Raw genomic sequence first — 17425 nt, 5'->3', positions numbered from 1 at the left:
TTCCCTGAGCACCATCCCTGAGGCCCTTTCATCTGCAGAAGGATCCGTAAATCTCAGGGGTTGGTGTTGGTTCCCATGGGGCAGGACCACAGTGCTGAGGATGGGATCGGAACCAAAGTAGGCCACACAGGTTGAAAATAAACACTTTATGTAAAGACATCCTTTAAGGCGGGTGGAGTTCCCATCATGGGTCTCTCTGGGACTGCTGCCCCAACCCAAGGAAAATGTGAGTAAGAGACCCATAAGGGTAAGAGACCTGTAAGGGGCAGCCAGGAAGCAAACTGACAGATGGGGTCTAAAAGCAACGGAATGTGGAAAGGTCAGGCTGGGGTGGAGATAGGACGGACCCCAGCTCATCCGGCTTGGCCTAGAGTCAAGGTGCTAAATTCCTGGCTCCATCGCAGCACAAGGTCCTCACTTTTGGCCTGGCTCAACACACTGTAAGTCTCGTTCTGCAGACATCTCATGCGGGACACCTACCCGGGGATCAGGGACACATAGTCTGTGTCACAGAGCCCAGGAGGCAGAGGCGCCGAGGTGGGGAAGTGGCATTGGTCCCACAAGCACCAGAGACAAGTGGGGATGGGCACAGGGCAGTGGAAGCAGAGAGGAAACAGATGTGGGTTTTTAAGGCTGCAAGAGACACCAAGTAGCCCAGCCTCTCCTTTAAGAAGCGAGGAGGCTAGGAAGGAAGAGGAAGTAACTTATTCCAGACTCTTGGTGAGTAAGAGCCAGAGGCAAGCCCGAGACCTCAATATACAATGCCCAGCCCAGCTAGGGATTCTCGCTGCGCTGCGGTGCCCTCTCCTTTTGTTTGCAGCATCCCTCCTGGACCGCCCCCCCCCTTTACCTGGCTGCCATCTCTGCCTGGAAGGGCTTCACTTACTCCAAGACAGGAGGGAGATGGAGAGGGGGCTTTGGTGGAGGCCTCAGCCCAGGGATGCAAGCAAGGAACTATTCTCCTGCTGCTCAGAGCAGAGTGGGGTGTGTGTGTGTGTGTGTGTGTGTGTGTGTGTGTGTGTGTTCATGCACTTGCATGCTCAGAATAGACCCCCCTGTGGTGGCCGTTGAAGGGGATGAGAGGAGGAGGGGGCGGGGTGAGGGACTCACCTTCCGGTCACGGCTTCTCATGAGGCACTGTTGGCTTTTGAAGGCACAGTAGTTTGGATATTGTACATAGTCTGTGTCACAAATCTAAGCCAGGAGCCAGGAATGGAGAGGTGGGGAGACATCAGAAGCCTGCTAACACACCAGTCCTCCAGACAGAGCCCATAATGGCTGAACCAGGGCCAGGGGCAGAGCCTTTGAGAACCAGACCTTCCACACCTGCGGTGCTCCTCTCTGAGGACTAGGTCTCTGGCCCCTTTGTCTTTCCTGCCCCACCCTCAAGTCACAGTTCGGTGCTGAAAAGAAGCCAGGAGCTGGAGAATTAAGTGGCTGCCCTGCTCGTCAGTTTGCTGGGGAAGCAGCTGAGGACCAGGGCATGGGAACAGGGCTCCACCAGGGGTCCAGTCTCAGGGATCCTTCTAGTGATGGCCAAGTGAGGGAGAGGGGGGAAGAATCTCTCATGAGTGAACTTGGGTGAATCACTTCCCTCTGTGGACCTCGCCTCCCCATCTGTAAATCCAGGGGAGGAGGAGGGATGATCTCTGAGACCCTTTCTAGATCCAGAGGCTCCTCCAGGACCTCTCCTCAGCCCCAGGGATAAGGGCTGTGCAGGGGCCCCTCATCTCAGCTACCAACCCTTTCTTAAGCTGCCCGGCTTTTCCTGGCCTTGATTTTTCCTCCTAAACCATAGGAGAGAGGGACCTGGCTATCAGTCAATAGTCCCCTGGAGCTACAGGGGAGGACACTCTGGGGAGAGGGGGAGCAAAGTTGATTCTACTGAGCAGGGAAAGTGCTGGAACCTAGGTCAAGGAGCCTGTCATACTGGAGCATGGGGTCACAGGTCCTTGACACCTCAGGCATCCCCTCATCTTTGGTTGTAGAGGTGAGTCTCACTTTGGGCCAGTGTGGGAAGTGGCTTGACCCAAGGCCCTCAGCAGGGACCCTGCAGAGCTGGGATCAGAAGCTCTGTCTCCTGCCTCCCCGTCCCATGCTCTCCCACTCCTCTGATTCCTACTCCTTTAACAAACACAAACCTTTTTTTTCCCTTTTCTTTTTGAGAGGAGGAAGGGGGGATGGAAGCCTCCTCCTGGAAAGAGGCAGGAGGCTCAGTGAGGACTGGTTTCCCAGAAGCCAGAGGCCTAGCCTCCCCTTGCACATCTTAGGGCTACTTGGAGCAAATCACTGGAAGGAATGGGGACAGTTGGGTAGGGTTGAGCCTCGGGGAAAGGCGCTGACCTTGGTGGGGAAATCCCCGTCCTGGAAGCTAAGGAACTCAGTCTGGAGCCAGCCGGACACTCGGATATCTTCACAGCCCTTGGTGGCCAGCCGGGCACACCAGAAGTCCATGCGGAGCCCACCATACATATCCAGCCCATAGAAGCGGCCTGATGTTGGGGTCCCTACCTGTAGCACAAGGGACAGGGGAGAGGTGCATGCCCCCAGCTCCCCTGCAGACCTCCCTTCCTGCTGCCCAGTCCTGCCTAGAGCCCGAGGCCTCCCCCACTGCGGGCTGCCCGTCTAGGTACCTGGGTACCGATGGACATGCTCTGGGCTATGAGCAAAGGGCTGATGAAGGGTGTTTTGTGTGAGCTGTCACACAGCTGTCGCTGCAGGACCGCCTCCGAGTGGCACTGTTCCAGCTTCAGGGAGCAGAAGTCACAGAGGGCACAGGTGGCTGTGTGTCGCCGCCCAAGGCTGTCACAGACCTGGGGCAGGAATGTGGTTGACAGACTGAGGCTGAGACACTTGCAGCCCTGCGGAGCTGTCCCCGCAGAATGTCTTTGCATGAAGGCTCTTCAGAAGGCTTCTCTGGCTTTCCTCCCTGCTCCCTCCCCAAAGGCTCCTCTAGGACCTCTCCTCAGCGCTCTAACTCTTCACCCTCTTCCTGGATGATGTGTTTACTCCCAAAGAACCTTCACCTTTCTGCAGGCAACACCCAAATCTTTATCACCTGTTCCCATTTCTTGCCCGAGCTCCAAATCCTCATTGCCAAGTACCCGACAGGTGTCTACCACCAGGTGACCTATAATTACTCCTTTTTCTTTTTTTTTTATTTTTTTTTTAAAGATTTTATTTATTCATTTGACAGAGAGAGATCACAAGTAGGCAGAGAGGCAGGCAGAGAGAGAGAGAGGAGGAAGCAGGCTCCCTGCTGAGCAGAGAGCCCGATGCGGGACTCAATCCCAGGACCCTGAGATCATGACCTGAGCCGAAGGCAGCGGCTTAACCCACTGAGCCACCCAGGCGCCCTCTTTTTTTTTTTTTTTTTTTTAAGATTTTATTTATTTGAGGGGCACCTGGGTGGCTCAGTTGTTATGTGCCTGCCTTCGGCTCCGGTCGTGATCTCAGGGTCCTGGGATCAAGCCCCATGTCAGGCTCCCTGCTCAGCGGGAAGCCTGCTCCTCTCTCTCCCATTCCTGCTGCCTGTGTTCCCTTTCTCACTGTGTCTCTCTCTGTCAAATAAATAAATAAAATCTTTAAAAAATTTATTTGAGAGAGAGAGTGGATGAGTGCGGAAGTGGGGAGGGGCAGAGGCAGAGGGAGAAGCAGACTTCCCGCTGAAAAGGGGGCTCGATCCCAGGACCCTGAGATCATGGCCTGAGCCAAAGACAGACACTTAACCAACTGTGCCACCCAGGTGCCCCCAATTTTTTAAAAAAAGATTTACAATTACTCCTAACTTAGGTTCTGAAAAGGACTCATGACCTTCTCTTTCTCTCCTTCTCTCTGCTAATGATAATGCTAATATCTAAAGTCCACACAGTGCTAGGCACCACGGCCATAAATGCTCTTGCCTCTGTTAGCCTTCACCAGAGCTCTATATTAGCCTGGGTATGAGAAACATCTCCCACTGCCTGATGAGGGAACGGGCTCGGTTGACGCCGAGTACCTGCTCAGAACCACACGTCTAATAGATGGCAGAACTCTGTCCCAGCCAACTCCCAGTTGTCCCTACCCTCTATCCAAGAACATAGGTCCCAAACCTCCCAGTTCTTGGAAGACATTCTTCAGAGCGGAGTTACCCATCTCCTAACTGGGGTCTGCGCCCCTACTGGGCTTCCTCCCCATTCTTGGGCGGGGCTTGCTAACCATCACCTCCCGTCAGTGCTATCCGCCCCTAGTCACGCATGGGTACCCACGTCACAGTGCACAGAATTTCTCATGTCACCTTGCTTACTCATACCAGCACATAAGGGAGCAGCATCAATGTCCCTGATTCAAGATCATTACCAAGTTAGCTTTTCATACCAAGTTCGATACAAATGTCCCAAACTGCTGTTTGAGATTTTTCCCCTTAGGACTCTTCCTAACCTTGGACTCTCATCTCCTGCCACTCTGCTCCAGGTAAAAATGGGCTCCTGACTGGTCCTGTAACGAAACCCTGATATCTAGGGAACTCTCTGTGACTCTTGAACTTCCTACACTCAAAACAAAAAAAACAAAACAAAACAAGTCTCGGGGCCACCTGGGTAGCTCAGTCGTTCAGTGTCTGCCTTCAGCGCAGGTCATGATCCCAGGGTCCCGGGATCAAGCCCCACATCAGGCTCCCTGCTGAGCAGGGAGCCTGCTTCTCCCTCTCCCACTCCTCCTGCTTGTGTTCTCTCTCTCTCAAAATAAAATCTTTAAAAATAAAAAATTAAAACATAATTTTTAAAAAGTCTCTTTCCAACACTACTGCATACTACTTTTATAATGCTACGGAATCCCTCATGATTCTTGGACATCTTAAGGGTGGGAGCAGTATGACGTTCTTGGTGCCCTACTACTCCCTCTGTCAGGAACCTCTACCAAAGCCCCTTCCTTTGCCTATAAAACATCTTTCATTTTCAGGTCTCTGTTTTAAACCTCAGTTCCTCTAAGAATTCTCTACTCCTCCAAACATGGACTGTGGGGACCCCATCTGCTGCCTCTGGACTATGCACTAATCCATGGCTGCCTTTATCCATCACACCATTCTGCCTGTTTCCTCATCTGCCTCTCCCACTAAAGATGACTAGCTCTATTTTACTCATCACCGACACCTCAAGTACCTAGTATGGATTTGGTACGCTGTACTAAAAAATCAATTATCTAACTTGCTCATTGGCCATCCTCTGGGCTTGACACTATGCAATACTGAACAAATGGTTGAAGTTAGCAAAGACAAGTTTGCTAACTTGTTTTATTTGAAAACCTACAGAATTCCTTCCTGGGAATAGGACTTGCTGGGTGCTGAGGGCACACCGAACCTGGGATCCCTCTACCGATCTTGGAATGGGATCTATGACCCCTTTGGAAAGGAGAGCTGCATCCAAAGCGAAGCCAAGTATTGAAGATGGATGACCTAGCTCAGGAGGGAATTCAAGCCTAACAGCTCAGAGAGATGAAGAATGAACTCTGGACAGGTATTGAATTCCAGACTAGGTCTTGGGCCTTCATCTTTGAAGATGAGCTGGAGATGTCCTCCCAAAGAAGGGATTCTCATGCAGAGACTCTCTCCAATGATGCCTTATGCTTTCTGCATCCCTGCCTCTCTCCCACACTCTCAAGGCCCAGCATAGTGCCGGGCTCAGAGGATGGCCAATGAGCATGTATCCATTAAGAAGCATTGCAAACATACCGGCTTCCCAAAACCAAGGATCTCCTCCTCTATGTACTGCCAGGCCCTGGCTGTGGGGGTTATGGTACAGGTGTTCTCCACAATCGAGTAGCACAGTACCAGCAAGGCCTCCACGTGGGGCATCTGCAGGAGGCTGCAAGAAGACGGTGCAGGCTGGTGGGGATGGGCCGGAGGGCTGAGGTTGAAAGCCACATCCATTCTTTGCCCCTCCCCTTGGTGTCTGGTCTCAGTCACACACATTCAGCATGGCCATGAGGCCCTAGAGGCCTTCAGACCAACTGCCTCCTTTTACAAAGGAGGAACTGAGGTCCAGGAAGGGGAAGTAATCTTCCCCAAAGCTGCAATGCTAATCAGGGGCAGAGACAAGACCAGAACCCAGGCCCAGGTCCAGGGTCGGTGGCACTCCATCACGTGGAGAACGGGTGTCTAAGGCAGTGCTAAATGATGGTGACAGAGCAGGTGAGGCAGACAGTTGCTAGGCATGCCTGAAGTCTAAGCATGTCTGAGTGGGTCTTGGAAGCTGGGAAAGGCAGTTTCTCCTCCCCCCCAAAAAAGGCAGCAGTGGGGATAGGGCTGGTGGCTGGGGTCGGCAGGTGGGGTGGGGGGAGGGGTGGTCAGAACTGCCTGTACCTGTCACGGGTTGGTTTTTTCCAGACGGGTTCTTCATCATACAGATCATTCATTTCATCCATTTCCTGGGCTGATCGAATGAGCTCCTGGATGTTCTCCATCATCATGGGAGTGGACTCCACTTCCCGCACCCGGGGAGTGAAGGAGAAAGGGTTGGAAGACACGAATTCAGACTGGAACTTGAGCTCTGGGTCTGTCTGCAGCCCAGCCACTGACTCCAGTCCCTCCTCCGCCCCTTGGCCTTCCTCTTGCTTTCCCTCCTCCTCCAGCTCCTCCTCTTGCTCTTCTTGCTCCTGTCCTTCCTCCTGCTTGTGTTCTTGCCCTTGCTCCTGCTTGCGCTCCTGCCCTTGCTCCTGCTTGCGCTCCTGCCCTTGCTCCTGGCCCCCCAAGGAGAGGGAGGACTGTAGCAGCTCCTCCACGTTGTTGTTAAGCCTCTCCGGCCAGGGCTGGAAGGCCTGTCGTTCTGTGGCTGCAGAAGGGTTTGGGAAGGACCGAGAAAGAAAAATGGAAAGGAACAGTCATGCTTCTGGCCCCCGAGGGTCTTTGTTACAGAGGGACACACACAGAAACACAAAGGCACAAGAAAGCAGCCTAAATGACATTTATTCACACAGTCGAGTCTAAAAGACACGGGGAAGAATACGAATATCAAAATTTAAAAATAATTGCCATGGTGATTATGGCAATCATGGTTCTCCTTTCCATCTCCCTGACAAGGGCTCCTCTTCCCTAACTCCCACCTCAAATCCCACCTTTTGTCCCTCTCACTTAGGAAACTCCAAAGATGCTGAATAGCTAGCAAGGAACGCTTTCTAGGGTGAAGATGGCGGCTTTTGAAAGTCCCAGAGGACGTCCAGATGCAGGAATATTCTGGGGAGCTGAGAAAAGCAAATTTTCCTAGAATTGTAAGCACTGTCAGAAAATACTCTGGGCTGGGGAAAGCCCCACCTCGTACTCATAAAAAAGCAGTCTCCCGCCTTTTGTAACTGGCTGTGTGCTGCCAGTGCCCCCCACCCCCCCAGCCCTGTTCAACATTCTTCCCCATTCCCTCCTGACCCCCAACACCTAAAGTCCTGGGCTCTGGGATTTCTGGAAGGGCTTGGAGGCAGCCTCACCGGTACTGGAAGGGTCTCACCTGTGATGTGAGATGAAAGGGGGGAGGTCATTGTGGTGGGAGGGACATCAGAGGAAGCGTCAATCTCCTTGATAGTGTTGGGAGAGAGGATCGAGACTGGCTGGGAGCAGCGGACCCTCTGTAAGGAGAGAGAGACAGTGGGCATGCCTTTCCCATAGGACAGACTTCTACTCCAGCTTCCGGCTCAGTCCTTTTCCGGCATGTCTCCTCTCTCACAGTTGCTGGGCAGGGATGAAGGGATATGTTCCCTGGTAGAACCCTCTAGACCCGAGAAAGGGTTCCCCTGTGAGATAAGACTCCATGTCTGGGCCACACCTCTGCCTTCACTCTTGTGTTTGACTTGAATGAGATCATTCAAGTGTTAGAAGCAAGGGGGGCTTGTCCCTTTGCCTCTTCCCTTCCCTCTTCCCTACTTCTCTTGCTGGAACGAGATGGTTCCGACCGTCTGAACGCCCAGGGTGAGGCTGTACTCCTATGGAATGTGAGTAAAGGATTGGCAAAGTGGCAGGGAGGAAGGATCTCAGGATGGCTCTGCTGGAGCCCTTCCTCAACGCTTCACCCTTTCCACCTCTCTGTGGTCCTTGACGCCAAAGACAATGTCCGGGGCCTCACCTTAGAGTAGTAGACGTGGTTGGAGCACCGATATTGAGTAAATTGGCAGAAGGACTCAAACCAGGAGGCATAAGGGAGGTCAGAGCAGACAGCGCCTGAGAATGGGCAAGGGTGGAGAAGGTGAACACACAGAAGTGGAGGGGAACTCCCTTCCTGAGGGGGAGGGTCAGTGGGCTCCTTGGGTCTACAGAGTGGAGAATATGGCCTCAGGGTAAGGAGCAGGCCATACCCTTCCTGACTCAAGCGAGCACAGACCCCAGCAAGCACAGGGCTGCCCCACTAGTCTGGCCCTCACCGTCGGGCACCAAGCCATGATTTTCATATTGGTCCAGCTGGACGAGGGTGGGATTCCGGCAGCCGTGCGTTGCGCGGAGACGGCAGGTGGTCTCTGCTTTCCAGGTCGGGGTCAGCAGTGCGAAGAAGCGTTCATATTCGGTGGGAGAGAGAGGGCTGCCTGGAGTGGAGGCCGAAATTGAATCCTGGGCTGGGGCAGGTGGCAGAAGCAGGAGCAGCACTGCGGGGCAGGGAAACAGACCGAACTCCAATACCGGCTTGGGGTTCCTGGACAGACCGACTGGCAAGCGGGCCCCGTGGAAATCAGCAAGCGGGGGGGGGGGGGGTATGTGTGTGTGCGGGGCTGGGGAGGCGTCTCGCCGGAGATCCCAGCGGATCAGGGTGACGAGATTCCTGGGGCAGAGGCTAAGGTCTGACCCCAGAAGCCAAGGAGCAAAGCCAAGACGACCACCCTGAGAAGGCGTTTCGAAACCTTAAAGCATGGGCTCTTGGGAGGTGGAGGACTGAACCCCGGAAGGAAGACACTGCTCGGGCAGACGGGAAGCTCTCACCCTCGAGGAGTAAGAGAAGGAAGCCAGCGGCTAGCTTCCTCATGGCCCCAGTCGATCCGCCCGCGTTTCCCTGACCAAAGCGGCCTCTAACGGGCCAAGCCAGAGAGAGCCGGCGGGCGCGGGCTCGCCGACGGGGGAGTAGAAGGTGCGGCGCTGACGTCACAAAGGGCCGGGGGCGGGGCCGCGGGAACTGCCGCGCGCTCGGGGTTCACTGCGCTGGCATGGGGTGTAAGGGTCCTCACGCGAGTCATATCCCTCCCCCGGGGGGAAGTGACGGCAAAAACTATCACTGACCCAGGACCTTCGACGGAGTAGGCCCCGTGTTGTTCTTTGTATTACCCTGTTTCATTCCCGAGGTAGTCCCAGCAAGTGGGTACGTTATCCCTCTCTTACACAGGACAAAACCTGGGTCTGGAGAACCAATCTGCCCCACGGTTGGTGAGGCCTGGACAGGAATGTAGGCAGGATTCTGGGGCAGGCAGGGATGGAGTGTACGGGAAAGCCAGCGTCCACCTGGGTAGGAACTAGAGGGAGCCTCCACGTAAGAAATGAGCCAAAAGAGGAAACAAGCAGGTTCAGGTGAGGAGGTGCTCAGGATTCCACCTGGTGGTTCAGTCTGAGGAAGTGGTTTCCCAGGGGGACACAAGCAAGACAAGGCATTGGCACAAGGGAAAAATGCTTTTCTGTGTTGTGTTTAAAATAAGAAACCAAGCTAATATAATAGTACATGCATAAAACACAAATACACATTTATTGGAAATTAAGTGAATGATGCTTTATGGAAAAAAGATGCATAATTTTAGAAGTCTGGGAAAGCCCGGGTCTGAGGCAACCCCCCCCAACTCAAACTCTGTCTTTCCCAAGGTGAGATGTGGATTCTTGTGCAGAGGTACCGCTTCTGGTTCCATGTCTTGTTCTACTTCCTCCCACGTCTAATCCAACCCAGACGATGCAAACAAAATGGATAGCACATGTTCTAAAATACAGTCTCTACAATAAACACAGCAGGCCAACATGGATAGCTTTTATTCACCTACTCAAGTTCCTTTACACGTGAGTTACGTGCACTCCGCCTTGCCCCCTCTCTCATTCACAAGGCCAGGATGAATCCTCTTGGCACAGAGGAAGGGGTGCCCCTTCAACTAAGGCCACAGCCCAGATGCTCTGGGGAGCCCCCACCATGTAAAAAGCAGGAAGAGAACAAAGAGAGTTTATCACACCAGAGCCCCCCCTACAGGGGGAGGGAGTCAGGAGGGCTAGGGAGTGCCCCCATGCTACTGCCCCAGTCCTTAAATACAAAGCAAGGGGAGTGAAGAGGACCATCCCTTGGAAATACAGCACCAACCTCAGCACAGAGGCAAAAGGACAGTGGGCAAGACCACTTCCCTCTGAGGGGGGCAGACAATGAGAGCACAGATGTTTAGCGGCTGTGGCACCCCTCCCTACCAGGGTGTGGATGCAGCCTCAGCACCAGGAGTGGGGAGAGGGGAGGAGAAGGGATGACTACACTGTGCCATCCACTCTCCCTGAGCCCCCGAGCCCCAGCACAGGCTTTCCTCTCCCCACTAGCCTGGGTCCAGGGATGTGGAAGAAACCGTGGGAATCCATCGCCCCTATCTATTTCTTCTTGCGTTCCTGGGAGCAGCGTGGGCAGAACCTAGAGAGGAACAATGTGACAGAGAGGCGGAGGGAGAAAGTGAGTGAGAGGGGGTGCCCTCCTCCATGCAGCTCAGGGGCAGCCCAGCGCCTGCCGCAACTCTTTCACTCACCACTTCCCCCGAGGCTTGGTCGTCAGCCCCACACAGGCAAAGTGGAACCACTCGATGGAACACTGAAAAGGAGGAAGATGGAAGAAGCAGAAGTCAGGGGCCCGGGGCAGGGGGCTGAGGAAAGAAAAGAAGTTTCCTCCACAGATTCCTCAGAAGTGTTCCCGTATTCCGTCCCTTTGGAGAAATCTTGGAGGTCCCAAGGCCAACCAACTCCACCTTCCTCTTATTCTGCAGTCCCACTATTCAACCGTTTTTTCCCCTCTTGTACCCGCTCCCTCGTGGCCCCCAGAACCCCATCTGGAGGCAAAACGGTTGGTTCTCACATCAGGGTTGTCACAGCCAATCATCTCTCCATAGGAGACCTGGTGACAAAGGCAATAGGTGGGTTCGTTGGGATCCACAGGCATATCCAACACATCAGAGGGATGGACACTGCCAAAGGTCACTGAGGGCATCCCATACTCAGGACTTCTGCATGCCGAGAGGAAGAGAACGTGTCATCTGCAGAAAGGGAAGCTACAGAGGTGGTAGAAAGACATCCTGGAGGGGCAAGTGACTTGTGGCGTCTCTTCTCTATCCAGCAAATACCACAATGATGAGGAGAAGTTACTGGCACAGAAGATGGAGAGAGTGGCAAGGGGGCAGTGTGGGGTGGGAGTGCAGGACAGGAGAAAAAAACACGCCGCATGGCAAAGTGCCCCCCCTGTACACTCACGTGCGCACAAGTTTCAACTTCTTCTGGGCAGCTTTGGGAGCTTCTTCATCTGAGTTTTTTCCTTTGGAACGAGCACGGGCAGCTTTCTTCTCCTTTTGAGTCCGGCCTTCTAGGAAAGAGGGGGAAAGCCAGAAGGCAGAGAGACAGAAAGATGGGTTAAGTCTTCTTGCTTCCCCCTCCTTCCAAGCTGGTGCCCCTCCCTGGTAGCTCAAGGGTGGCGGCTTCTCCCTCGGAATCCTCACCCCTCCTCAGGCCCCGCCCCCCTCCTCACTCTTTTTGCCTTTGCTAGAAGAGCTGTCATAGTCACTGGACTCAATCTGCTTCTCCTTCAAATCAGCCTCAAAACGGGCCAGGTCTGTGTCCAGTCGCCGAATGTGTTTGTCCACCTAGGTGTGAGGAAGGGAAAGAGAGCTACAAGGCTGGTTCAGGCCAAAGAAAATAAGGCTAAGGCACATTCTATGTATCTCCCGAGACCCAAAACAGATCCCGACACAGCTGAAGGAGGGGTCTAGGACCCCAAGGATTAGATGGGAGGTAGGTAGGGAGCCGTGAACAGGGCCATACCATCTCATAGGTCTGCATGGCAAGCTGCACCTTGTCGTCACCAAATTCCTTGCACTTGCCATAAGCTTCCTGGATCTGTTTGAGGAGGGCCAATTTTTCCTCGGAGCTCAGGCTGCGGGCGCTATTCATATACTCAGTGGCCAACTTGTCAATTTCAGCCTTCAGGTCTACAACAGAGACAGAGGCCTGGTCACAAAGGCCCCTGAGTGGCTAAGTGAAACACACTTCTTCCTCTTGTTTCTTGGGCCTTTTCCATTGACCATCATCATAACCTTTGAACTAAAATGCCCTGAAAGTTCATAGGTACTGCACCGTTTACTCAAGTAATGCAACATAGTGACAGAATTTGTTTTAAAGGTGCCTTCAGGTGCAGAAACATTGCTACCATAGTTGGAACTGAACTTATTAGTGAAAAATGAGGGGGGAGTCTTTGCACACCGTACTAATATGAAGTATATTTTTGTTCCTGTCTGCAGATGCTGCTTTGAAAGGGTTGGTGCTTCTTGAACCATGAATCTTGTCTCACAGGCTTCTGGATTTCTTGTCTCAAAAACATTCCAGCTCTGAGTGCTGCGAAGCCGGCTGGGTCATCTGCTGCGACCGCCTTCCAGGTCTGTACATCTGTGACTCATCGTTTAAAACTAGGCCCTAGTTCATTTATGTAACAGTTCTTCTACCCTACTTTGCTCATCGTCTGCAACCTGCTCGTATTTCTCGTCTCTTTTTCTGTGTTCATCTTAAGACATTGCTCTGAATGTTTTCATACTGGAAGGCTGGCGATGTCCCCAGACACTGAGACTGTAGATGCTTACTGTCGGCTCTCTGGTAGGACTCATAAAAAATGTCGATGAAAAGAGACAAGAGTGACTGTAACGTGGTGCAATGACAGACAACCGGAAGGATCTGTGTACAACTATGTTTGTGCCCCATTTCGTGGGAGGCCTTTGGAGGAAGCTGAAAATGCATGTAGTTTGATAATCTCCCAACTGGTCTTCCTGTGCGTAAACTTAAGAGTAGGGACTATGATACAAAGGAAGCAAGCTGGTTCTCAGGATTTGGCAGGCAGTTCTCAGGGTTGGGGAGAGGGGAGCCTACCTCCAGGATTTTACATGATGTTCACCTTTTCATGAGTAAACTTACCCAGAGTAACTGATATCACAGCTTTAGGTTTTCTAACACCAGCTTGTTACATCCTTGAGCATGGCTACATAAGAATGGAAGGTAAGACTTATATATCCTTCAGCAGGTACGGGGCATGGCTCCAACAGATGACATCTTTGCCCTTGAAGAGACCAATCTGACCACTGCAGTGTAGCCTCAGGCTCCAAGTGAATGCCTCAATACAGCCAGATTTGCTCAACATCCAAGGAAGGCCACAGATAGTATCTAGAGCTTCTGTTAAGGTTGAAGAATACAGTGTAGCGATCCTGTTGTTAATTGCAGCTTTTCCTTTTTTTTTTTTCCCTCTCTCTCTTTTTAAGAACTTCTCTACCACCATGACTAACAATCTAGCAGAGTAGAAACATCCTAGTCTTTCTATAGATTTACTGAATACAGAGAATAGCAACGATTCTCAAGTTGACTTCTTTTTCAATTCTTCTCGCAGATATCAAGAACAGAGCACCTTTGAATTCTTGAGGCCTTGCTGCAGTACTCTATTATGGAAACGCTGATCTAGAAATGCAGAACTTCACTGCTCTCCTTTTAAGAATGGCAAGAGAGTCAGAGAGAAGCCACAGTTTTCCAGATCAGACCAGATGATATGATAACACCAAGCAGAAGAAAGAAAAAATCATACACATTCATTATACACACAAACTCCTTACTCTGTACGTACCCTCTGTTCTTTGATCCAGGTCCCTCATGAGCTGAAAGTTTCTCTGCAGTTCGAAGGGGAGGTTTTCGATACCTAGGGAGAAGAAAAACTGAGAACCACAGCCCTTTATAGGTTTATAGCTGCTTTTAAAGCACAGATCCAAAAGGAGACTCAGGAAAAGAGTCCCTCCTTGGCATGGCTGGATTTATCCAGAACAGTACTCATCATTCCCTTCTCAGTGGAAGCTGTGTCTCTATCTCTCCATGATTCACTGTGTCATCTCTTCACAGCTTTCCCACCATTTGCCCCTTCAGTGACCTTCCTCAATCAATCAGCCCCTCCTTTTCCTTGATTCCCTCCAAACTCCTTGCCCTCAACCCAAATACCCACCTGGTATCCTCCATTCTTCACACACACACTTCCAATCTGCTCTCTGTATCACAGTCAGAAGAGCATCTTAAAAAATGCAAATCTCATTAAGTCATCCTCCTGCTTTATAACCATCTGGTAACTTCCTCTCACACAACTCCTATTCCTACTTTATACTTTTTGGCCCATGTTCGCCTTACTCCAGCCTTGACTCAGGTCATTCCCCGTTTGTGCTCTGTCTGCTCTCATCAGACTGGCCTTCTCTGAGTGCCCCCAACTTGCCAGGGCTTGTCCTGCTGCCCAGCTTTCCACGTGCTGCTTTCTGTCCTGAAGGACTGCTTATTCTTTGTCCCACCTCCACCATACCTCTTGGCCTACTAAACTCCTGTTCATTCCTCAAGTTTCAGTTCAACTCCGAGTTCTCAGAATCCAAGTGCCCTTGATGATGCCATCAAGTTTTTCTGGCTCTACCCTTTTGGGCACTTATCCAACTGCAATTAAATCATGAATTGTGCAACCAGTTATTTGGTATCTATCTCCCTAGCCCTCCAAAAGGACTGGACACATCTGTCTCGCTTATTTTGCTATGACTTGTGTATAGAGGGTGTTCCATAAATACTTGAATGCATGCATATATAACTCAAGTCTCTCCATGAAAGAAAAATCTTTTCCCATGACTCCATTTCAAACTTCTAAAATACCTCCACTGCTTTAACCTATAACATCAGGTCTGCCACCACCAGTTTACTGAGATTACTTTAAGTCACCAGTGACTTACTGATCTTACAAATGATCTGTTATTAGTCCTATCTTATCAAATATGTCTGCAGCAGTTGGCACCATCTTCTTCCCTTCAGCAACTTTCTTCCTCTTAGGATTCCAAATCTCCTTATATACTTTCTGATAATTACAACAGTGATGTTTCTTTAGCCTGTCCCTTTAATGTTAATGTTTTCTTGAGATTATACTTTAATCCTCTCATTTTCCCACCTTCTTTAACATTCTCTGAAAGATCTCCATCTCACTCACTCTCACAATTACCATGCCTATGCTTAAGTTTAAACTGAATTAGGTATATTGTTGTTACTCCTGATTCTCTATCTTGCTGATGGTATCATATCCACCTCACTTCCCTAGCAGGAAATCAAGGGGTCACCTTAGATTCTTCCTTCTCTCTCAACCAGTCAATCAAGCAGTGTTGTCCTTTTAGCTCTTAAAGACTTCTGTCACTCTCTGAGACCTGAACTTATCATACATCAGTTGTTTTCCTTTATTAAAACCTGTTTTTAAAATCTGTTGGTTCTTTATGCTCTCTAAAGTGCAAGCCTCTTAGCTTGACTTAAAAGACCTTGCACAATCTAGCCCCAACCTCTTTCCAGCCTCACTTCCCAATCTCTCACCTTAGAGTCCTATATATCAAGCACTCTGACTTCACTTTTCCTTGACCTGCCACAAACCCACCTTAATACCTTTGCTGGTGCTTTCCCCAATCAGAAATTTCCTTTATTTCTCCACCCTCGCAAATACACACTCAATCTTCAAATCTGTGATAGCCTTACCTACATCCCCAGGGAATTAGCCCCTCTTTCTCCAGTGCTACCAAGTGTCCTTCTGACGTATTTCTATTATTTCACTTGTCAGTTTTATGATTATTTATTAGCAGAATCGGTTTCCTCCTAGACTATGAGCACTTGAGAGCAGGGTCTGTGTCTCACTCATTTTGGTATCCGCAGTACCTGCCATTATGTCTGACACAGAGCAGGGCCTCAATAAATGAATGGATGAATGGATGACTCCCAACACTAAGACAATGTAAGCGCATAAGAGTGACAGGCTTTGTGAAGGGGTGGTTTACACAAATGGCATAAACATAACACCAGATTTCCATATGATAGGAAATGGATCTTTACTCCAAGAAGAGAAGCGTTCCAGTTTACCATCTGCAGTGGTCATTCACAACCCCCGATCCCCATGAGAAACCGCTTCTGAGAAAGAACTGAGCGGAGGAGCTGCGAGCTGGTCTTTGTCGTTGCTCCAAATGGCAGGGGGTGATATACTAAAACGACCGATCCTGAACGATGGGGGGGGGGGGGGGGGGTTGGCGGTGAATAGCCTGAGGCTGGAGACCCTGGAGATGGGCTCGGCAAATATCTTCCCAGCTCTGCCCATTAGCCCTTCAAGAGACATCCCCTCAGCCCTACCGCGCAGCCCCTCCCTCCTCTACACCCAAAAGCCAGGCCTTGACCCTGCTGCCCCGCCCCCTCTTTCTTCACACCCTCCAATATTTTCTCTCACGGAGCCCCTTCGTAATTGTGACTTTCTGACCACCGGGACTTCGGGGCCGTACAGTTCCTCAGCCCCGATCCCCCCCGCCACTCTATGACCCCTGACCCCCTCCTCCAGCCTGCTCTTACTGTCCAGATAATGTTCCAAATACATCCCCGCAGCCATCTTGAAGCAAAACAAAGCAACTTCCGATCCGCCCCGGAAGTGACTGAAACGCAACAGGCACTGAAGCTGTTATCCTTGGGTTGAAGCCTTTCCGCCCTTAAAAGGAGAGCTTCCGCCCTCAGTAAATTATTAGCGGGGACACATCCGCCCGACGTTAAAACTTTCCCTTTTGCGTAGGTAGCCGGGGCGGCCGGTGCCGCGGTGCCTGAGGTGGCTTTAGCCCGCTTCCGCCCTTACTGAAAGCCCGGTACGCGACCGAAGCAGGCATGACGTCACTGCGGGTCGCCATTTTGCATTCCCTATCAAACTTTTTTTTTCCCTCCAAAACCAGGATGTGAGTTATGAGGGGCAAAAAACCCCCCTTGTCTCTTTAGGATAGTATTCCATAAATATACCTTTTTAGCGACTGGCGGCCTTTTCTCCTTTTTGCAGGATATTAATCTAGTAACCACAGCAGGTCCTGGCTGAATCCAGACTTTCTTCAAGGTAGCTACTTTCTTAACGAAGTTGGGGAGGTGTAGCTGGTGTTGCGAGATTTAAACCCTCCGCATTTCTTTTCAGTCGCAAGAACATCAGCTCCCCGGCATTATTTTTTTTTTTAACATGGAAGAAATTCATTATTTATAAACTCTTACAAATACAAAGACTTACACAATAAAGCTGTAATTCTTCACACTTGTCAGGGTTTCTGTCCTTCCACACTCGAATACATTCTCACATATAAAATGACATAGTACTTATGGTCTTGCCCCTTGTTTTGGTACCCACCCCCCCTTTTTGTTTTCCAGTTTTATATGGAGATTCGTATGTTG

General features: G+C 51.0%; 2 protein-coding genes across 8 annotated transcripts; both read right to left on the bottom strand.

Annotated features, from left to right (window-relative positions):
- Positions 1-131: 131 nt before the first annotated feature.
- On the bottom strand, positions 132-9437 carry ACRBP (acrosin binding protein). 3 transcript variants are annotated; one of them, XM_059404943.1, is made up of 10 exons: positions 8930-9072; positions 8380-8598; positions 8085-8179; positions 7473-7590; positions 6338-6806; positions 5708-5840; positions 2634-2813; positions 2344-2511; positions 1111-1194; positions 132-476 (listed from the first exon to the last, which is right to left on the bottom strand). In XM_059404943.1, the coding sequence occupies exons 1-10, from the start codon at positions 8970-8972 to the stop codon at positions 354-356; spliced, it is 1632 nt and encodes a 543-aa protein (XP_059260926.1). In that variant the 5' UTR covers positions 8973-9072; the 3' UTR covers positions 132-353. The 3 variants fall into 3 exon arrangements, with proteins under 3 accessions (XP_059260926.1, XP_059260925.1, XP_059260924.1); XM_059404942.1 differs by lacking the exons at positions 132-476; positions 8930-9072 and adding exons at positions 483-682; positions 9269-9437; XM_059404941.1 differs by lacking the exon at positions 132-476 and adding an exon at positions 483-682.
- Positions 9438-9653: 216 nt separating this feature from the next.
- On the bottom strand, positions 9654-16676 carry ING4 (inhibitor of growth family member 4). Of its 5 annotated transcripts, none has more exons than XM_059403708.1 (8): positions 16577-16676; positions 13815-13886; positions 11978-12144; positions 11685-11799; positions 11414-11522; positions 11022-11169; positions 10699-10760; positions 9654-10586 (listed from the first exon to the last, which is right to left on the bottom strand). In XM_059403708.1, the coding sequence occupies exons 1-8, from the start codon at positions 16611-16613 to the stop codon at positions 10547-10549; spliced, it is 750 nt and encodes a 249-aa protein (XP_059259691.1). In that variant the 5' UTR covers positions 16614-16676; the 3' UTR covers positions 9654-10546. The 5 variants fall into 5 exon arrangements, with proteins under 5 accessions (XP_059259691.1, XP_059259693.1, XP_059259694.1 ...); XM_059403710.1 differs by having other exon boundaries at positions 11694-11799; XM_059403711.1 differs by having other exon boundaries at positions 11414-11519; positions 11694-11799.
- Between the last annotated feature and the right edge of the window lie 749 nt (positions 16677-17425).

Source organism: Mustela nigripes, chromosome 6, assembly GCF_022355385.1.
Source record: "Mustela nigripes isolate SB6536 chromosome 6, MUSNIG.SB6536, whole genome shotgun sequence".
NCBI lineage: Eukaryota > Metazoa > Chordata > Mammalia > Carnivora > Mustelidae > Mustela > Mustela nigripes.
Note: the sequence above shows the minus strand (reverse complement) of the source record. Positions and strands in the feature narration are given on the sequence as shown.